The sequence below is a fragment of the Passer montanus genome, unplaced genomic scaffold (genome assembly GCF_014805655.1).
Source record: "Passer montanus isolate IOZ18808 unplaced genomic scaffold, ASM1480565v1 scaffold17, whole genome shotgun sequence".
In the NCBI taxonomy this organism is placed as follows: Eukaryota; Metazoa; Chordata; class Aves; order Passeriformes; family Passeridae; genus Passer; species Passer montanus.
Genome location: NW_024364270.1, coordinates 10962969 through 10985444, shown reverse-complemented (window position 1 = coordinate 10985444; position 22476 = coordinate 10962969). Strand labels below are relative to the sequence as shown.

The 22476-nt window shown below is 39.8% G+C and overlaps 1 protein-coding gene across 1 annotated transcript in view; it reads right to left on the bottom strand.

The window, feature by feature from the left end:
* Positions 1-11110, bottom strand: part of PLEKHG7 (pleckstrin homology and RhoGEF domain containing G7) — a 30049-nt gene extending 18939 nt beyond the window's left edge. Inside the window, exons 1-5 of the mRNA XM_039703805.1 lie at positions 10551-11110; positions 9369-9391; positions 3992-4119; positions 2804-2844; positions 903-998 (exon numbers count right to left, since the gene is read on the bottom strand). Coding sequence (XP_039559739.1) covers positions 903-998; positions 2804-2844; positions 3992-4119; positions 9369-9391; positions 10551-11105 — 843 coding nt within the window. The 5' untranslated portion in view covers positions 11106-11110. The remainder of the gene's footprint in view (positions 1-902; positions 999-2803; positions 2845-3991; positions 4120-9368; positions 9392-10550) is intronic.
* Between the last annotated feature and the right edge of the window lie 11366 nt (positions 11111-22476).

The following is a 22476-nucleotide window of genomic DNA, read 5'->3' as shown; positions in this document are numbered from 1 at the left end:
AGTCTATGTTTAGGTGTGTTGTATCAAAAATGAGTGGGCAGCTTGCAGATGCTAAGAAATTTGATCTGTTGTTCTGCTCCTGTAGTCTATGTTTAGGTGTGTTGTATCAAAAATGAGCTTGCAGATGCTAAGAAATTTTATCTGTTGTTCTGCTCCTAGGTGGATGATATCTTCTTATTTTCTGGGTGATAAAATGAAAATACCAAAGGACTAGGTCTTTTTAGTCACTTGGAAATTGTCTGGTTTAGTCCTAAAGTGGCCACTATAATATTATGGCCCTGCTCCAAAGTCAGGTGTCCATATATAAATTAGGCACTGGCAGAAGCCCTCAGCAGCTGTGTGTGGGGAGCTGCAGATAACAGCCTGCTGTGAGAAGCACAAGGTTTGCTTCAGAGAGGGGATGGTGTTAGGTGGCAAGGGCCAGAAGCCTTGTTTGTCTGGCAGACAGGCTTTGGTGCCTTTCTGGAGCCAAACCTTGGTGCTGGCACTGACCTGCATGTGGCTGCCTCTGAACACAGCAATGGGGGTGGCTGTGTCCCATTTGGCATCTCTCTGATGCTGTGGATTCTTTGCTCTGCTTTTCTAGCACCTGTAGGTGCTGCTGAGAGGGTTGCCTTGACACCTTTTTCTGCAGGTGTACCTCCTTGGTCTAGGGCATTCTGGATCCTTGGCAAAATCCAGATGATTTTGAGGGCCCTTGCTAAGGTACTCTGGCCCTCAGTTTCCCACTTGCCCCTCCATATGCCATTTTGACAAAAATATGCCATATACTTATACATTAATTTGTCAGAAAGGTCTCATATCCAGATTAATGAACTGAAAAATGTTAGCTTATAAAGAACACAGAATTCCTCCTTCTATCCTTAAGTATCCTTGATACAGTATACTGAGAATTTTGGTACCTTGAAGCAGAAAAATTCATCTGTGCAGTGGTCTGTGATCTTAACAGCAGAAAGACAACTTTCCAGATCAGATGCTTGCTTCTGTTTGTCTTTACCCTGTTAAATGACAAGAACCTGATTCATACAGTGTTTTAAAGACTGTTAAGAAATTGACCCCTCTTGCCCTAATCCTTAAGGATAAAGGATAAATAAATATAGAGTGATTTCTCTGTATTTCCAAGCTCTCCTACACAGAGACAAGGAAGTGATGGCAGGTTTCTTTGTAGCTGTGGATGGAGTGTGTAAATGCCTCAGGTTTAGATGTGTAAGACATTGGTAACAGGCAATGGGCTACCCTTGGAAGAGAGAACAAATGAAATGTTTTGCTTCCCTTGGCACTGTCAGAGATAGGGGACAACAGATTCATGGTTGCAATCCTGTCATAGGTATACAAATTTATGGGTTTATTTATTTTTATTTTTTGAGCTATGTATTGAAATAGGTTCCTTGGTCATCTGCAGAGTCGTGTCTGTAAAATGAACTTTCAGAAAGTTAAAAGAACAGCAGGAGTTTGTGTGAGGGACCATGAAATAAAAATAATTGCTTTTGTTTCAGCTTTGTTTATTCAGGCCTTGTAAAAATTTAAGCATTGTTTATCAACTTTAATTTAGTGCTGTGGGCACAGACTTATAAGGTGTTTGCCTCAGTTTTGTCTGTTCTCTGGAACTGTATATTCCCACTTCATGGATTTCTATTGTTTGAATTTTAGGCACTGAACTCAGCAAATTTTGAAATATGTGTTTGATTATAATATTTGAAACTTAGTGTTTAAGTTCAGCTCCTAATTTTGAAGGATACATTGAAATGGGGAAGAAAAAATAATGCCATTAATATATATGCACACTGAACCAGTGTAGGAGCAAATAAATCTTCATTAATTAAATTTTATGGCATTTAATAGTATTAGAAATCACTTTTATCTAAATATCAAGTACTTTTTATGGCAGATTTAAATTATTTTTCTGAATTTAAAAATCCTCAGGTTTAGGTCATGTTCCTTCAAATGCTATGAAACTACTATCAAATGAAAAGAGTTCTTATACATATAAACCTGAGTACCTGCATTAGTTCTGCATGTACAGAACCAATTGGTTCTGCATTCTTTCATAAAATGCAAAAATAGTTGCATTAGGAAGGGACTGTTCTTAATTACATGCTTAGGGAGAAAAAGACACTTGTAAATAATTTTTTGAATGCTGAACAGTACACAGAAAGGAAATTCAGATACCTTAGTAAGTGAAAGCTTTCATAAATGGAAAAGACAAGGAATTGTGTTAGACAAGGAAAAATTCACTGAGATGTGCTTTCACTGGTGAGTGAGAGGACACCCATGAGGAGAGGAAAGGCCTAAGAAAGTGTCATGGAATGCTGCTTTTATAGGTAAAACTTAGATTCCTTGCATGTGAGTGGCAGTTCATTGCATGCTCCAAAGCCGTAGGGAACACAGGAAATACAGGATACACATGGTCAAAGCAACAGTGCAACTGATTTGTCACCGTGTGCTACCTTACCCTAGCTAGAGGCACTGGCCTGCTGCCACCCCTGAGTGAGAGCCCTGCTGTCACTGCCACTGCCCTCCTGGTGCCAGGGACACCTCTCCTCCCAGCACCCGCAGGGATGGGGAGCAGTGGCCCTGTGTTCTCATGTGCATCCCATGCAGTGCCTGCACTGGAGCCACCCAGTCCTCATTGCAGGTTAATGTGCAGGCAGTCCCAGGGAGGGCTGAGGCACCTCTGAGTTCAGCTCACCTGCTGGCTGCCCTTCTCCAAGGGCAAGAAAGTAAAGAAGATATTTTTACCCAGGTTAGTTGTGGGAAAAGGCAAGGTAAGTGCAAGGAGAAATAAAATGGTAAAAATACTCACAACTCCTCTTTTGGCAAATGGCCACCTTGACTTTTTGGACTCTAATGGGTAAAACAAGTGTTATCAGTAAGGAAACAGATAAAAAAGAAAACTATTAGTTGTATATGCAGCTTGATAGACTATGCTCTACTTAGCTCATATTTAATACTTGAGTTTAGGCAGTTTGTGCACCAGACTTAAAACCCATGAAGCTTGTTGGGTTCTTCCCAGTGACAATTATGACTACCTGTGGTGGGATGGTGCTGAACACTCCTACTTGTTGCAGGTGATCACAATGTGATTGCCAATTCTTTACCTGGGAAAACCATCATACCTCAGGCCAATTTCTGAAGATGTTGTTTTAAAGCAAGAATTAGTCTATGCCTTCTCATCATGATAAATCAGAATTATGCAGGTATTTAAATCTCCAGTGAAAAACAATCCTACTAGCCCTGACAGATCTGTCATGGGGCTGGCACAGTGAGGCAGAGTGTAATTTGTGGTCCTTGGTAAGGCACAGGGAAAGCTGGGGATCTAGATTTAGGAATGCACTGCTGACTTGTGAGGAACTACTGTATTCAGCAACAAATCTGAAAAGGTTTTCTTTTTGTGGCACCCATCTTCAGGAGTGTGTGACAGGGAATCACAGTCAAAACTTTGTGTTTCTGTATTTTGAAGGTCTTAGCCATTCTGGGAATGGCTGGCCTATTTGCTGTCATGAAAATCCTGGTTGTGACCTTGGCTTACTTGTCTTTTGAGAAACTTTTGATCTCTGGCCACCAGGATCTCCTTCAATCACACCATACTATATTCTACAATAGTCATTTGTGGAAGTGGCTTTTGCAGGTCTGCATTTCAGCTTTGGAATGTCTTGTGAACAACTTCTAGCCATGAGTTGGGTTTGCTGCCCTTGTGATCAGAGCACCACTGCAAGGGGCAGCATGGGCTGCTTTTCTCTCTGCTTGAAGCTGTGGAGGTAAGAAATTGTACCTCAGCTGCTTCTAGATGGAGATCCTGGCCTGGGCTCTGGCTGTTTCTAGCCTGTGGAGGAACAATGTGATCTGTGTCCTACCTTCTCATCTACTTGCATTTTGCATTCAACAGTAAAATGCAGGGGAAAAAAAATTGCATACATCCTCCCTCCCATCCCACATGTTCCAGTCCCGCTTTTGCTGGGCTCAGAGGAACAAACCCCACCCCATGTCTGACCTGCACTGAGCAGGGAGGATGAGCAGGGCAGGTAGTCCATGGCACTGTCTGACACCAGCAGGTCTCCAGGGAACACCTCGAGTCCTGGCAGAGTCACCACCAGGGAGCTGCGCCTGCGCTCGGCTGATCTGTGAGACCCAACAACAACAACATGCGTCATCTCTGTCCTCCGGGGGCCTTCTGAAGGGCTCCTTGCTGATCCAGGAGGGAATCAGCTAAAAAACTAAATCACAGGAGCCGTGACATAATGTGTTAAAGGAACAATGAGCAGAGAATTTCAGTGACTGACAGCAAACACCTAGCTGTCTTTCAAACTCCACGTGTTTGCTGAGATCAAGGTTCTTATGGTCATGGCTTGCCTCAGATAATAAGTAATTAGGGCATTTAAATATTGAAAATTCCTGGTTTCTTCTGAGGTTAGGCAAACAGTTAGTGGGGATTTTAGAATCTGTATTTTGGCAGTGGAGTTTAATGGAGCAATTAAATACTGTTTTTAGCTGACATGTGTCTGACATGTGTCTTGTTACTTTTAGCCTTCCTGTAACCCAGGTGATTTCATGAAAAGACAGCATGCTAGTAAAACAGTTAAAGTGTTGGGTTTAAAAATTTTTTTAACCATTTGTCTAGTTTGTACTATTTTCTTTCTAAGTATTTTTGGCATTTTTTTCTGCTATTTAAAATATGTTGAATGTAATATGACTCAGTGGCCCTACTGATTGAAAAAAGTCTTTCCAGCTATTGTTGTTCCTAATGGAGAACACTGTCCATGATCTAGATCCACAAAGAAGAGTGACAGAGGCATTCTGTATCCAGCATCTTTGTGCCACAGCCTGCTTGCATTCCCATACAGAAACTGTTGGTCCATGTTAAGAACCTTGTTGTACTTTGGTAATAAATCACACTGATACATCATGAATTATGTTAGTATATGCTGCAGAGGGACTGCTGTGTGCAGCTGCTGTTGTGCTGCCTTCAGTACATGAATACTGCATTAGGGCTCAAAGGGTCAGTAATTCAGTAGCTGAGGGAGGAGGCACAAAGTACATGCACATTTATAAAAATTCTATTTTTCAGTCACCACTTATTGTGCATAGTATTTTTGGTCAGTTAAGCATGATTCTTACTGAGATCTTTTGTCTAGGCAGTTAACTTACTGTGAATACCTAGCCTTTTGCCACACTTGGTGTGAAACCTGGCAGGTATATTTTTTCCTTTAAGTGCATGAATAGTTACTTGACAGCTTATCAGCTGACACATGACCTCTGAGGTGGAGAGCTGGGATTTGATATGTATGGTAAGACACAGAGATTGCAAGCGGTGTCACTGTCAGGTCATAAAAAAGGCACAATTGCCTTAGCTAAACAATTGAATGGTCTAGATGAAAGCTGCTCCTAACAAGAGAGATGTCTATAGGGTATCAGGAGGGCCAGGCCTGGGACTTTAACACTGGAGCCATGGACATATCGGGGCTTAAAAACCACATCTTGAGGAGGTTACAGTGTGCAATGCGGAGTTCTTTGAAAGTTTTCTGCTAGTCCTACTGAATGGAGAATATAGGATTTACTTATTTGGCTTTAGGGTTTACAATGAAAATCTGTGGTTTCTCGTGAAATTGAACCCTAAGTATGTGGTTTGAGAGCTTTAATGGGTGGGGGGGTCTCTTCCTTGGCTGTTTGCAAGCCCATACCACTGCAAGGGAGAGAATGCTCCTCTCAGGAGTGCCTTCCTGAGACGTGCACTGTGTGCTACACAATGCAAATTTTCAGTGTTGGTAATGAGTGTATTAAGATGCCACTGAACCCTCTAGTGATTCCATGGTGCAATCTTTGGGCAGCTGGGCTATTACACAAGTCAGGTGCTGCAATATAGTACAAGGATGATCATTACTACACTAGGAAATTCAGGACATTTATTTCAGGTTGTCTTCACAGTAAAATTTTGCCAATATATTATTGATTTTTAAAGCATCTAGCCTACTGCTACTTTCACAATATATTTGAAGCTGCAGGCTAGTGGCTCATGAAGACTAATAATGGAAGCACAGAGTCACTATAACTGAGTTAAATGACATTATTTACCCAGATCAAAAAGGCCTTGAACTTCAGGCACACATATGGCTAAACCAGCTCTTCACATAGGTGCTCAAGGCTGTGAAATGTGGGGGCACGGCAGGACCCCTTGGGTGTCTGTCTACAATATACCTTTGCAATCTGATGAGCCTGGGCTTAACGGTTTACATGTCTAAATTATAAACTCATGCTTCAGAGATGGAAGCACAGATATCTGTGGTTTCCTGGCCTGCTGCCTGTAGACATGTTAGATACACCAGATGCTTCTGGTTTTTTTTTGTTTGTTTGTTTTTGGGTTTTTTTTTTTCCTGGACAAATTGAATTGCTGAAGTTCTCCGTAGTAAAATTTACTGGGTTTTAAGTCTGCAATATCTTAGCATCTGCTCATGCCTTCAGACTCTGTAGCTTTGCCTATTTCTTTATTTTTTGTTTGTTTCACTTACTGGGGGGAGAGGACTGCAGTGGTGGAATAAAATGCTTGTACTTTAGGGACAAACTCAGGCATCTGAGTACATATAATCTGTAATAATTCATTCTTAAAATCCACTTGTTTTTTGAAACATGATGATGTCATAGATTTACATGGAAAATTGTGGAAAATTATTAAAGACATTGAAGCAGGTCATGGTCTGGCAAAATAAATATCTTGTGTATATATTTATTTCTAAGGCACAGAAAGTGTCTTCATATGTCCCTAATCTTAGCCTAACTAGCTATTCCAGGGAACAGACATCTGTATAGATCACCTTACTTCAACAGCAGATATATTACTTAAAGGACTGTCCACTAGATGTGAATAAAAGCAACAGAGGATGTTACTGAGGTAAATATTGTAGGGTTCTCACAGGACTGAGATCACTGCCAGGCAGGGACACTGCTTCCCAAGCTGCTCAGGGAGGGAGTTTGGACTCCCTGATTCAAAAAGTTAGCGTGGAAAATTATCTATTTTCAAAAGTAAAATGATTTCTGTGATTGCATAAGGAGTTAGGTTCAGTGTAATTGATATTCCTCCTCCTGTGCAATGTGCTCCAGCACGACCCTGCTTGAGCAGAGAGGTTGTAACAGAGAAGCCACTCTGGTCCTTCCCAGCCTCACCCACTCTGTGATTCTGTGATGTTGTGACACTTCACAGCTGTGTGAGTCATTAAAAGAGGAATGGGAGTACTTCAAGATAGGTGAGCCCAGCTCCTTCAAGGCATTGAATAGAAGCTGTCTTGGCAGTTTCTGTGAAGGCTCTTCATTAGCTGATTTGCTGTAGGAAATTGTGCAATGCAATTTTCCACCCAGTCTCTGATACTGCTGAATAGTGCAAGGAGAAAAGGAGATCAGAGTAAACCTGAGGTTTTGTTTTGTCAATGTTTTCTTCCATGGCAGTGTTGATTTGGCATCTCACCTTCTCTCCACCATATATACCTCTATCTGTGCTGCCCCTCTTTCCCTTTTTGTTTATTTCTTTTGGATGATTCTTTGTAAACAGCATCAGTTCAGCCAGTTGCCATGCTGACAGGAATGTGCTGGCATTCTTGACTGAGGACTGTGTGGGAGAAGGCTGCTCAAAATGAGTATGAGTGCATTAAAGATGTTTTTTGGAAGTACAGCTTGGCAGCATGGAAATGTTCATTAAAACTGAAGGACAGAGGTATGATTTTACCCAGGGTAATATGTAAGTCACTCTTGGAGAAGAGTTGCCAACTGTCCTAATGTGCTTCTAGATGGAGAGAATAATCTGACATGTGAACAGTTTTTGCTGGCTGTGATAAGAAGGGATTAGCTGTTAAGAAGTTAGACTAATGATCTTAATGAAGGAGGAGCTGAATACAGCCTTAACCTAAACCTTAGGCCAGATTAGATTTGACAAAAAATGCTTAAAGCAGCAACTGGTGCATTTTAAAATATATTTTTGCACATTCTAATATTTATCTAGATAGAATTCTTAATACATCATCCCAACCACCTTTTGACAATTTTTCCAGCTGGTGCTTATGGAAAAAATGTTTGGGTTGTGGTTTCTTGATTTAAAAGGTGTCTGGATAGAAGTCCAAAGCAATACCCTAGCTGGCACATAGTTACTCCCCTCCTGAAGCCACTATAGGCAAGCAGCACCAAGAGAAGCTGTGTACACTGAATGTTCTGTGTTCTCCTGTTAAACCATCTGCCTTCAATATCTTCAATTTCTCCCCTGAAATTTGTTGCACATCATGCAAATCTTCACGCTGACAGTGAGATATGTTTATGTATTCCAGTTTTGTGTTGGATCAGACTAGACTCTTCCCAAAAAAGGTACAGATCACTTTTTTTCACATCCAGATGAAAAGATCTTTCCCTCCTCTTCTCTCTCCATCTCCATTGTAAATTCAAATGCTAGAGGGTGGGTTGGAAATGGCAACAGTTCAGAATATCCAGGAGGCCTCTTCTTCAGTGAACATGTAATTTCAACTGCATGCACACTTCTCTTGAAACTCCTCTAGGGAGTACATTGTGTAAGGACTCCTAGACTGCTCCAAACCACCCAGTCCCAAACATCCTTGAGGGGACCTTGCAGTAAACAGAGCACTACTCCATCAATGAGAGAGGGGTCATTATTAATGGAGGTACTATCTCCTGCTTCATTGTTGTGTGGGGAGAAAATAAACCTTTCCTTTCCTTCTGTAAACATTTGAACATCTTAAAGAAACATATCTTAATCAAAATTATTTCTAACAGCATTTTTACTTTCTGATAATTGTTTTGAAACCTTGACACAATTCACTGCACAGGTATATGGTATGCAACACTCTATCCTGTCTGCCCTAAATTATAAAATTTGCATATTCAATGTACTCTTCGTAGTTTGTAGGATTAATAATCCCCCTCTCCAGCAGCAGTCCTAGAGATTCTTTGCTTATGTATAAGAAAAATATTGAGCTGTTCTGCTAGCTCTTTTGCTCCCTTTTCCCCTCCACAAACTTTTGAAGAATGTCCCTCAAGATTATGAGATATTTCACATTCTTCAAGCTGAAGTTTGGCCCTGCTAAGCCATACAAGCAAACCTTTTGGCAGTGAGCTCCTAGCACAAAGCTCCCCAATGATCCGGATGAAATATTGCGTGAAATGTAGCTGAACGTGCTAGGGAGAGGGCCACCTTTGACAGAAAATCTCATTAGACAGTTTAGTGAGCTGCTGACAAGCATTTCACATAGCAAATCTGCAAACTGAGGTTGAGTTATGTATATATGACTCAATGTTCAGTTTTGTCTTAGGGTGAAGCAAACTCATTAAAAATGTAGGAGAGTCAAACCTAGAATGAAATAAAATAAATGTGTGCATACCTTTGCATGGGCAATCCACTCTCCTGAAAGAAAGTGAATATTCTTAGTTAGTTGGTCTGAAAGCAAGCAAGCAATCCGAATTTTTTTGAAAAAAGAGCTTATTCGTAAAGGGAAATATACTAATAATAGTGTAATAGTCTTGGGCATAGGCTAATTAATTTCACTGTTGTGGAGCAAGGAGAACTCCTTTGATATCCAGAATGTTTTCTATCTTTGAAGGGGGTGGGGGGTGGAGGAAAATAGCTTTTGGTTTGTACTGTAAAGCTAACTGGCTAGTGAAGAACTCTGCATCTACCCTCAGCAAAATGTGTGTGTAGGTGGTTTGCATAAGGACAGAGCTGAGCATGTGTGTGACTTTAATGCCTCTGCACACAGTGGAAGGTCTTTGAGAGCAGATCTAGCAGCACACCTGGCTTGTACAAAAAGCCTCTCCTTTTGTCCTTGTGGAGAGCTGAATTGTAGTTTCCTGCCCTTGAAAGATGCAGGGTTGGCTCCTCCCTTGCTTATTTCTCTTTACTGATTCTGACACTCACTGGACCAAGGGTTCTTTTTCAGAAGAGATTGCACAATTGCTTCTTTGTTTATGGAGCTGGACATATAAAAGGAAGGGTGCCAGTGAGTGGTGGAGCTAGGTAAGTTGAAATAAATACAGGGAATTTTACCTCTTCCTTTGGTAGCAGCAGACCTTAAATTTGACTCAACCAACTTAATTCTTGGTTTTATTTGGGTTAGTAATGCCATTCAGTAAAACAGAATAGAGAACTTCCCTGTTTTAGGAATAATCCTGCTGAATGGTTAAACAGTGGGTTGAAAGAAAATAATCTTCTAAAACCCATCTTCAACAGGATCAATTACTTAATATTATTCTTCCATATCCCCACCAACAGTTGTACTGGCCCACCAGGGTGGATGGACAGAGATGGGAAAGAGTGGCCTGTACAGGAGGGGACTAAGCTAACTTGGTCACCAAGAGGCAAGGCTGGAACTGCTGTCTCTTGCTGATCTGGAAAGAAAAATCTCCCTTCCTGTTAAGTGTAGAAGCCAGTCTGCTGTGTTAAAGGATCATGGCCCAACTTGCAGTTCAGGTTAAGAACTGGGGTTTTATTTTTGCACTGGCCCCTGATGGACCAACACTGAATATGAAAAACTGAAAAAGAGGTTGCATCCTCCTATTCCTCTTACCTGGACACCTGCCCAAAGTGTAGGGATTGGGCGGGGGAGTCTCATAGGAAGTGTAGCAGAGTTGGCTCTCCAGGAGCTTCTGGGTGGCTCATTGGGACTCTCATTGCTGAGAGGATCCTCTTTGCTTGGAAGCTTTGATCTGGGTAGGTCAGATTCTGGAACTGCTGTAGTTCTCTCAGACTTGGCTTTGGACGACAATAATTTTGCATGGACACAAGGAGGCAGCGACAATGAAGACGTTGTAATGCAACGAGGTGGACTCTTACAAATGTGGTGGAGAGAGCCAGTGTATTCCTTTTGATTCCCTGGGTGAGCTGTGTCAGAACAGTCCTGAAATGACAGTGCTTGTGAGGCAGAGGCCATCCTTAGACGCCTTAAAGTTGGAGAAGTGGAAATTCTGGCCCGGGCATGGCGGTCGAACTGGAAAGGCGCATGGTGGATCCCAATGCACTCCTCTGCAGGAAGCCTCCGAAATGAAGACTCTGTGAAACCTTTCTGGAGAATGTAGTCCCTGGGAGGCAAGGTGGTGTCCATACAAACTGGTACTGTCTGCATTTCAGAGGAACTGAAGACATCTTCTCGGCTGCTGCTTTCAGACAAAGCAGCATTTTCCTTATGGAGTTCAGCTTCCCTGTCTAGAGGTTCCACACTGGTGCATGTTTCTTTGACCAGGTCTGGAGAATAATCACAGCTTGGTTGTTGCATTCTTAATTTGCAGCATGAAGATTTATATCTATGTGTACCTAGGAAACATGATCAGAAACAGTCCTTACAAACTTGCCATATGAATTTTTAAGTGGGAAAATATGCAAATGGAAAAAATATCCAAACAAAACAAGGCAAATATGTGTGCTAGCACAGAAACTATTACCCTTGCATTGAATCTTGCTCAAATGCAGGTTTTGAGATGTTCAGGACCCAATTTTGGCAAGTTGTTTAAACAGCTGCTAACTTTGAATGTGCCAGCAGTGTCAGCATCAGTCAGTAGAACTAATTAGATGGTAAAGAGTAACTGAGTTTAGCAACTCTGCTCAGCTGCACTGCAGCCACCTGATTTCTAGCTGCCACTCCCCCACTGCTGAATGAGATCCTAGCACTGCTGTAGGTGGGATAAAAACAAAGTCACTTGCTCTCAGACTTGCTGCAAATTTCTTTGTACAAATACTAATTTCTTGCTGAATCCTTAAGCAAATACAAATTTAACACTTAGGTAAGGTGTGTTTCATCACTCTTGCTTTCTTTTCAGCCTAAAAGTACTTTGTAGTAAACATTATGTATAAGTTGTAATCAAATAATGAAGAAAATTATGTGCATTAGTAACTTATCTGTTGATTCATCAGTAAATAGTCTTATGCTCTTTGATTCATGAAGCTTTAACATATTTTGATGCTTAGTCTCTCTAAAACTGGACTGACATTTCAAGTAATTATGAAGATTATTAATTCAGCCTCTTTAACTTAGCTTCTTTGCTAAGTGCAATCTTAAATATGTTCATGATTGCTGGTTTATTTGGGGAACTGTCATTTATTAGAATTAGTTTATTTAAACCTATATGACTTCTTTTGTGAATTATTGACTATCACATGCTGAATATAATTTTAAAAATCGAATTATATAGTTCCATCAGATTGATTTACAAAGTGATTAGAAAGAAGTTAATTTATCGAGTTTGTCAGTTCATAGTATTGCTTTATCCAAAACCTTCAGAAGGTGATCATTCAGATTCTTACAGAGAGAAAAACATATCTCCATGATAGAAATGGCTTATTTCACAACTGTAGAGAATAGCCACAAATGTATTAGCATCTATTAATTTCTCTCTAATGGATAAGAACTAATTATCCTTTTTAAACATTTCATTTAATATACTGCAGAATGATAAAGAGAAATTACTACTATTTTCCCCTTTTGAATGAAGATATTGCATACCATTGCTCTGAGATTTGCTGTTATTGCTTTTTAATATTTCAAGACTTTTATTTTGTGATGTTTAATCACATCTCACTGATTGTTGTTTGGCCAGTCATTCTCACAGTTTTTGTAAAAATTATTTTTATTATTTTTTCTTGGTAATCCTCTCTTCTCCTGGCAGAATTTTGCAACTTGGCATGCAGTTTCCAGATATTAATGTGAATAGTGATCTGTTCCACAAGTAGAAAAGTTTAAAGACATCTTTTTGTGGAAGTCTTGTATTAAAAATAGGACCATTTTTTGCTTTTCAGTTTAGCAACCTTTTTTTTTCCAATAATCAAAAATTTACATATTTCTTTTTGAATATTTCTGTGTTGCTTTCATGAACAGAATTTCTCAGCAGCAAAGTATTTGTAAAGAAAATACACTATTAAAAAAAGTGCAGAAATACACCACACACATGCAGAAAAATTATATGATCAAACTTACCAAGACAGCCAATTGAATATGTCTCATCCTTTTAAATCAAATTTTCAACAAGTCCTTGATTAATTGACAGCTAGTCTTAACAGTAACATTTTCTCTCTTAAAGCCTCCTTGCTGAACGCTGGTATAGGATCCAGCTTTTTCTTGTAGATTTGTTTCCAGGGGATTTGTTTATCAGGTCAGACGGAAGTGCCTTCAGGATCAATGCCCCTAAACAAAGGTAACATGACCCATTGGATTAAATTTCCTGCCTTTTATATTTCTGGACTGTTCACATTGAGAAAATTTGGGAAGACAGATCTCATGCAAGCATATAAAAATTTGCAAGAGCAGATAAAATGCTTCCACTCCTCCAGCAGTCTTTTTTTTTCCCCCCTCGTCTTGATTCAGTCAGCTGGATCTAACTATGCATTGTTTATCTTTCATGGAAGTATAATAGTTGTCTATCCCTTGTTTGTGTTATGATTAGTTTTTAATTTCAATGAGTGTGGTAACAGGTTAAGTAATTTTGAACACAGATTTTAGTACCAGAATATTTGAGAATTCATGGAAACATTGATAATTCATTGTTTTCTTGTATTGTAAAACTGATTGGAAAATACCAGAATTGATTAAGGCATTTTTTGGTTATATGAATTGAAAGTGAAACCTGGGAAAATATGGTTTATTTGGTAGATAACTTGTGAGGAAGCAGAAAGGTTTACAAATGTTCAACTATATGCAATTAAGGCACATTTTTAGAGGGCTCAGTGAGCTTGAAAATGTTTGCTTGAAAATGCAGACAACCTTTGCAGTACAATGTTTTCATCTTCTGTAAAGTTGTTTTTTTTTGTCGAAACTCATCCACAACCCAATTCAAGATACCCCTAAGCTGGTGTAAGTGCCTTTGATTTTGCATAGCACTGGATGTGACAGGGGATTGAGGGAGGATTATTCTGAGAAACACTCAAAGACTTTATTTACAAAACCATGGCGATGTTACATCATTTTTATTAGTATTTATCCAGTTTGGTTTCTAGGAAAAAGAGATGTGCTCACCCCGTGTGATAGTTGATAGTACAAATGTATTTTCTTTAAGAAGCAGTTTTAGGAATGTAAGAATTTTTCTCTTTTTTTTGGTGGTGGTGGGCAGGGGGGATTTGTGTGTGTGTGTTTGTGTATCTTTTTTATTATTGTTCATTGGTTTTTGTTTCCTTTTCGTTCCTTATGCTGTTGTCAAGGTGATATTAGTTTCAGGAGCAGATAAAATGCAACAGACCTTGTTGCCTGCTGAAATATGCAAATGTCTGCAGATTTTACAGTGTTCTAAGCTGTCCTTTGCTACCCCTCAGGACAGACCTGGGCACACTGAGCTGGTGAGGATCTCCAAGAAGATGTACACGCTCAGAGGAAAGGGGTCAGACAGTCAGCAAGCAAAGCCATAACCTCCCCCAAAGAGGGAAAAATCTAGCTCTTAGATTGGGAGAGTAATCAAATGAAAATATGATCTATGGAAGAAAAATGAATTGGAGCCAAAAATACTCCCTAATAATTACTATTAATAGAAAATCGTTCTAAAACGCTATGAAGTTTTCCATAGAAAGACAATTGCCTTTGAAAGTATTTAGGAACATTTGCTCAGTTAATGATACTGGATGGAGTAAAGCCCACAAATTTACAGTAGAAAAGGTATCTCATTTTCAACAAAAACAAAAGCTAAAAATTGAAGATTGGGACTGATATAAAAATAGCCCTTCCTGGACTGCAGGGCACCATATTGTTTTGAAAATTGGTTTTAGTTGATAAAAGTATGAGCATTTGGAAGCATGTAATTAAGGAGAAAAAAAAGCTTCTATTTGGAAAGAAATAGTCTGTCCTTGCATAGTATAAACCAAGCTCCCTGAACCCAAAACCAATTGAAAACTAGATAGCATATAATTAAAAAAAGTGCTAGTCCAGGGAGTAATGATAGATGCTGTTCACAATTCACTTATATATTACTTTAAAGGCAGCTTTGTTACAGGGGAATAGAACAAAGTGATAGAAGTGGACTAATGTAGAGTCAAACACCAACAACATTTCATGATGTCTGTGTAATTATTGTCTAAGTAGCAGAGCTTCAAAGCAGAAGGGATTAGGCTTTTGAAAGGTTATCCTCAACAGAAAATCACAAACAAACAATAAATCCAAGGGAAATCAAACACAAAGGCTGACATTAACTGCTAAACTCCAGGAAATGCCACAGTTCAGCCTGGCTGTGTCATTGTGCTGCTGCTTTTTCCTGTGCATTATCTCACAGGCTGATTACACAGATGGCTGAAGTCCCTCAAGCAGAATCTATCAGATGTAATGGCCTCACACAGATATAAACCTATGTATGTGCTCACTATTTCTCACCAACGTGTCTGTAGCCAGTGACAAATTTGTGGTTATCAGGTGGATATAAGAATGCATTCAAATGATGACTAAGAGACTCTGTTAAAATAAAAGTCATGTCCCCATCATCTCAAGAGCCACAAAGAAGTCTGTAATGGGGGTCTCATATGAGGAACAGAGACTGAATGCTCATGTGGAGGAATATAAAATGATGTCTGGACACTGCAATTTTGCTTTTCCTAGAAATATGAAACCCAAGTTAAATATTATATAGAACCGTGAAGTCCTGCCTCAAATGGAGACCAGTAGTTGAGATTTCAGAGCTGGCCTCCAGCTGGCACCACTTGAGATTTCCAGGTAATGTTCACCTGTGACAAGTCTCTCAAGTCTTGCATCCATTGTTGGCACCTCTTGCTATGTTACATTCATTTTTGGCAGGCTGCACAAGGTCCCCTAAACTGAATCTCTCATTTTTCTTATTTCTTGATAAGCCCTCCCATAACCTGAGCTACAAGACTCGGGTAACTATAGCAGAAACATTTTGAGTGTACATGTGCCTATGTATGGAAGAGAAAAAAAAGAGAAGAGAAAATTTCAGAAAAGGACAGCTCTCTGGGTGACCAAAGGATCATCTCAGGGATATGCAAAGGGAAAATGAAAATTAAGTCAGACAACTTCCAGAGACAGAAGGGATAACTGTCTTCTTCCTATGGATTTACAGGTGAAGGGACAGGTATGCCTCATTTCTAAAATGAGTTTTGGATCCAGACACAAAGGTCTGCTTTACTTGCAGCCTTACACTCTTTCCTGACTAAAGAATGAAGAAGAACAGCTGCTATGTTTTAATCAACAGTTCTAGTGTCCCCATATGCAATGTGATTTCTAGCTCTGCTTTCTATCTATACAATCTAAATTCTTTCTGGAGCCTAGAAACTGTCCATAGCACCACCCCAGTTGTGCTGTTTCTCTCTCTTTTCATTCTAGTTAGATCAGAGTGGATGGGATTTTCAGGGATTTGTGCGAGATTAATGGTGTGTTATAAGCCCTGGCATGGGGCAGGGGCTTTCTAAGACGTAGTGGTGGCAGTCTTTCTGTTTTCTGCTCTCCTTGGCCTTGTTCCTCATAGCTAGGTCTGCAGTGAAGCATTCTTGAGGAGCAGAGAGAACTCATGTATGCAACAGCACCTGGGAGAGGGTAGGTGGCTGAGCTGTTTTGTAGGGCAGCTGTGCTGAGAAGGCAGGGGAGAGAACACTTACAGATAGACTGGGAACTAAGAGAGACAGGAACTCCTAGCAGCAGCAGCTGTGGTAATCATCCATGTTCTGAAAAACATGTCTGCAGGAAAATCCATCCTTCAACCATGTACTCATCTCTTTTTTTTTTTCTGAATTTTCTTATTGTCAGAATGTCTTTGATGGAGCAAGGGGTGGGGGGACATAGCAGCAGGCTTACAGGGCTGTGTAAAGAAACACTTTTCTTGTGATATGATAGTTCTGTGTAAGCTGCAAAAAACTGGATAGCTTCATCCAGTGGCTTCTCACCAAACACCTGTCAAACAATATATTGCTTAGCATCAATTTTTCATGTGGTACTGCAGCCAGATTTTACATTTTTGTAACTGGTTTCAGTGTAAACTTACAGGAATGAACAACTGAATGAAACTTTCTGAAGTAGTGTAGAGGTACCTCACTGAAATTTGGATAAAATAATTGTGCCAATTAAAGTTTTCAGCTTTCTAGCTGCTGACAGTACACAGTGCTAAATTAAAGAGTTTGCCGGTCTGTGAGATAGTCTGTGTGCTCAGAATAAAAAGTTGGATGAGAAAATGGGGAACTTGTAAAGCATATCTGGGGTAATTCCAGGAGTTTGGAGTTGGGTCAGTGTGCCCTACGTCCCTTCTTGTCATCCTTTCCCACTGCCACATAGGACTCTACATTTTCCTAGAAGGCTGGTTTTGATCTCAGTTACTTGGTTTGCCAGCTGTATTTCCAGTTTCCTCCTGTCAGAGAGACAGATTTAGAGAGAGTGGGTTGTAGTTACTCTCACTAGAGAGACTTGTGGAGGTCTGGTTGATGCAAGCAGTATGAAAATGCAGTCAAGGGCTGGAAGCATTCACAGATGGGATGGTGCAGATGAGAGATTTGATTTGTCATGGATGGAGGCAGCATGCAGAGGAGTATCAGAGCCAGAAGTACCATCCTTCATTGCTGCAAATCCTCCCCACACTATTTGCTGATAAGATGCTCTCTAGCAGTTTTATTCTTGTTCCTGGACAGAATAGGGAATGCTTCTTCTCAAAAGACATAGGATATTTACTTCACCAGACACTTTTTTTCAGCAAATCAGTAGTTAGGGGGTCTGGAGGCAAGTAATTTGCCTGGGAGGATAGGGGAATTTGGCACACTACTCAGCAGAAGATGTACCAGGTTCAAGAGAACTGTTTATACCTTGGTTTATCTTGGTAAGGCAGAGGGAAATGCTCTTTCAAACATGTTAAAATTCACTAAAGCTTTAAAGACAAAACCAGAGTCTGGATAACCAGATGTTTGGACGGGGTAAACAGGGTAAACTCTGGCAGTCAGTAATTATATGTTATGGGACAGGAACAGACAGTCTGATCACAATAGCAATAATAATATGCTGATCTTTGTTTTTCTGTGTCCCACCCTTCTATGACAGCCTGCTTGTTCCCCAGAGATATCAAACCTTGACCACAGCAGTTAGAAATGTGGTTTAAACAGCTGTCATTTTGCATCCTGCTGGCTGTTTAGCTCCCTTTCATCTTCTGTCCCAGATGCAGGAATCTTTTCATGAATGAGGTACTTGCATAGCCCCTCTGCTTGAAATACTGACTGTCCTTTCTGAACAAGATCTTTCTCTGTGTTATATAAGACAAGAAACCAACTGCTGATCCAATAGTAGTTAAATATATTGTCAAACACTTTTGTTTGTTGATGTTTGCTTATTGTTTAATACTGGCAGCTGAGCAGCCATTGTCCATGATGGTGTGGGTGAATCTAAACAGGCACAATGGGCTGCCCTGTGACCATGCATTTTCTCTTGTGTTTTCTTTTTCTCTGGCAAGGTAAAACAATATAGAGATATATCAGTCCCAAACCCTAAATAAAGCGTTAAGAATTTAACAAAGAAATATTTATAACTCTTGTAAGGAAAAGCAGCTGAACATCATTCCTGTAATTAAGTGAATGACTTGTCATAGAATAATACAATGGTCTGAACTGGCAGGGACCTTAAAGATCATTTAGTTCCAACTCCTGCTATGGGCAGGGATACCTTCTACTAGATCAGGCTGCTCAGCCTGGCCTTGAATCCTCCCAGGACTGGGCATTTACAGTTTTCTGGGCAACCTGTTCCAGTACCTCACCATCCTCACACTAAAAAATTTCTTCTTCGTATCCAATCTAACCCTACTGTCTTTCAGTTTTAAACCATTCCCCCTTGTCCTACAGACTTCTAATCTTTTGGATTTACAGCAGAAGTAGGATAAAATACTAGTCTAGTAGAAGTAATGCTCATGGCTGCCATCAAACAAGTCTGATTCAAAGACATCCGAAGGCACAGCTCCTATGCCAGACTTTTCAGATAGGCTTTTCCAACTGAGCACCTTCAAGGCTGTGGCACAGTCAAAAGTGTGTGCTGGGATCAGATGACAGCAGTTAGACTTCTCATGGATTTATAGTCCAAATCCATACTGCACCACCTTGATATTGATGGGTATTTCACCTGTGGGTGAGTTTTCTCCCTGCAGTATGAAAGGGACATTTGCAGTTTTAACAACTGTTTTTAGTAGGTTTTATTATGCCCATGTCCTGCATGGTATCTGGATGAGCACTGCTAGCTTGGTAGTGCTGCCATTGAAGAGACCACCTCAATTACCTCTCATTTACAATTAAGGATATTTAAATGAATGCATCTCTAATGCCATCCTGGTACTTGACCTCATAGTAGTTGTTTTCAGGATCTAGAATGAGGCCATTGAGCATTTCTGTGAATGTACACATGGAGTGGGTTCTTCAGACTAGGACAGATTCAAACTAACATGTTACCTTAATACAAATTTAGGAGTCCCAAAATCAACTGAGACCTAAAGAGTGACAGAATGGGAGATGTCCTGGGAAACAAAGTCTGATAATCTCTCTGTGACTCTTATCTTCCTTGTTTATATATAAGAGGGGTATCAGACTTAGGTGATCCTAGCCCTTTTTGGGTTTAAAAGGGCTTGTCTTGCTTTTTGTTTTTGTAAAAAAAGGGGAGGCTAAAGAGCAGAGGGGAACAATAAAAAAAAGGAAATTAAACTAAATGAAGGAAGGAAAGGCCAGTAACAAATACAGCAGGAGTAAGAGGAGAGCTGCCTTCCAACCTCTACTTGTCCAGCAGAAATCTTAACATGTTCCCATGACTGCCTAAAGCACAGAGTTTCCTTGTTAGATATAATAGTAGAAGATAAAAGTTTCTTATAATGAGCAAAGAGTTAATGTGTTAGTGGGAAGTTATTACAGACCTCAAAACTGAAGTGGCAATTAATGTTATACATATTTAGTTATTATTGCTTGATTTAAACTTTTTTTAATTGCTGCAGCAGCACTGTGACAAACCCTGCACATACTGCCTTGAGGGCAGGCTGCAGTGACTGAAGTCAGTGGAGCCTTGAGAGCAGCATCGTGCCTCTGTCAAGTACATTAATCTAGCTCATTTTTATCACTTTGGGTAGCAATCATCATAAATGTCTGAAAAGAGTCTTTATCATGCTCAAGGAGCAAAAGTAACTGGTTCATCCATTTATCACACTAGATGAAGCTCTACAGCTTGCATTCTTTTGTGCTGGGAATACAGGGACAGCAGACACTGACTTGCTGGGTGGACTGGCACATCTTTAGTCCACCACCATTTCATAATGCTCATATGAACTGTTTGATGATGATGGAATTAATGGAACTACTTCTCATCAATCAATATTACCACCCCAGGATAATTCCTAATTTACTGAAGACTGTCTGATCATCATCTTATCTACTACATTAAAGAAATCCATGGCCATGGTAAAATGGCAACCTTGAAAATGAAGTTTATAACTTGAAACCTTGAAAATCAAGGAGTTTATAACTTGACACCACAATAAGCAGTTAAGTTGGTAGTATCATTTTACTGTTTTCAACAGATCTGAAGGTAAAAGTATGTGGTGTCCTAAAAAAATGTTGTGATTTCAGTGATGCCCAAAGTTTTGAGATCAAATCTGAGCCATAATTCAGTGCTTTCCTACCTCCTTCAGTTTATGGACCTATAAATTTTGGTCCATGGAGAAATAAAACCTTTTGAAAACTTTAAATATACAGTCAATTACAAAAAGTATATGCTTTCTTAGAAATATGCTCTTTAAAAAAATCTGGTTTTGTGGGCACCTTGGAAATAGTTCACAGGATTTTGAGAGATCTGCAGAGCAGAAGCTGAAAGTTCAAAGCTACAGGTTTAAAACATAAAGAATGCTGTTCAGTGAGCCATCAGAGAAAGGGACATTATCTAGTAATGAGGAATAGAGAGCAAACATTTTGTAATGGTAGCATCTCTAATATATCCTAATTAACTATTTTCATTTAACATCATTCTGCAAGGTCAAATATTTGCTGCAGGAGTTTGCCATCTCTTATCTTGCCTGTGTGTGTGCTGCTGTGCAGTGATTGCTTCACAAGGAAAGCTAATGTCTGTGGAGCCACCAGAGGACAGATTTTCTCTAAGCACTGATTTTGTACATTGTTCAAGCACAAGACCAATCTGACATTGTATAAGATTTATTCAGTAGGTGGGAAAGTTGTTGCAGCAGGTGGATTTATTCTAAACTGTAAGAAGCTACAGTACTAGGAGTTTTTTATTGCTTGGATGTGTTTAAAAGGTGCTTGCAATATTTGATTAGTAGCCCAAGAGTAGGATAAAAATCTCTCTAGCTTCTCAAGAAATCACATTCTTCATAGCATAAGTGTAAAATTTCCTGCTAGCTGGTGAGGAAAAATTTGAAATGAAAATACTCATTGTCTTCTCCTTGTGAACTCTTAAACCGTTTGTAAAGTATTACATATGTACTCACATATTCACACACATCTTCCTGAAAGTTTTTGTCCTTGCTTATTTTCTGTACAATGTTTTATGTTGTTGTTTAAATATCTGTGAGATATGAGCTATTCATGCTTTTCGCTCAACACAAGGTGGCAGTAGGACATTGTCCGGTGCCATACAATAGCTTGGCTTGCTTGTTTTCCCTCCTGTTTGCTTAGCCTTCAGATAACAAAAGCCCTCCTGATGAATGAGCATTGAAAGCAAAAGAGGGTGTAATAACAACGATTTAAAAGGTGCACAGATAAAGCAGATGCTCCAGATAAGATCCCAACTGATTTGTTGCATTATAGTAAGCTGTATTTTACCATACTGTGGACAGTTTCACAAAATGTTATACAGCTCTCTTTTTAACTCTCTGTTGTTATTGTTTTCTTAAAATTTACACCTTAAATAAAGGCTGCTACTGCAAAGGTGGAAATTCATGTGTTTTTCAAGCTGTAACTTAAAAATAACCCAATATTGGTTGAGATTCTACATGTTGGAAGGAACAAAGCTTTCTACCTCAGTTCTTGGTTGTCTGGAAAACACTCCAGTATTGTTGTATTGAGTAGTGGCTACAATGATGAACTCATTTTCAAAATTAAGTGAGAGGGAGAAAAAAAGAGCAATATGCCAGAGTGTTCCACTGGCAATATTAAGAGAGGTTTTTCCTTGCTTTGGTTGGGTGTAGGTCATATGCTGACAATCCTGAGTGCAGAGCAGCAGGTTGCAAATGTGGCTGCTGTTTCTTTTATTACTGCTAGTTGTGTTCCAGCAGGCTCAAAGCAGATTCAAAGCATGGCTGGGATACTGGATCTGCTAATATGATTAAAATTCATCCTTGTGGGACAAGTTCTGGCATTTTAGGTCTGTATTACTCCCAGCTTCCCAGAATACTATGAAGCATTTGTGCATTATGTTTTTGACTAGATGTTTGCATCTCCAGAGATGGAGCTCTGGCAGCATGACCCCAACCTCCCAGTGGCCACTGGGTTTGTCTCTAGCCTCTGTACACACTAGAACATTTGTTGAAAACAAAACAGAAATCATAGATGTTTCAGACAAG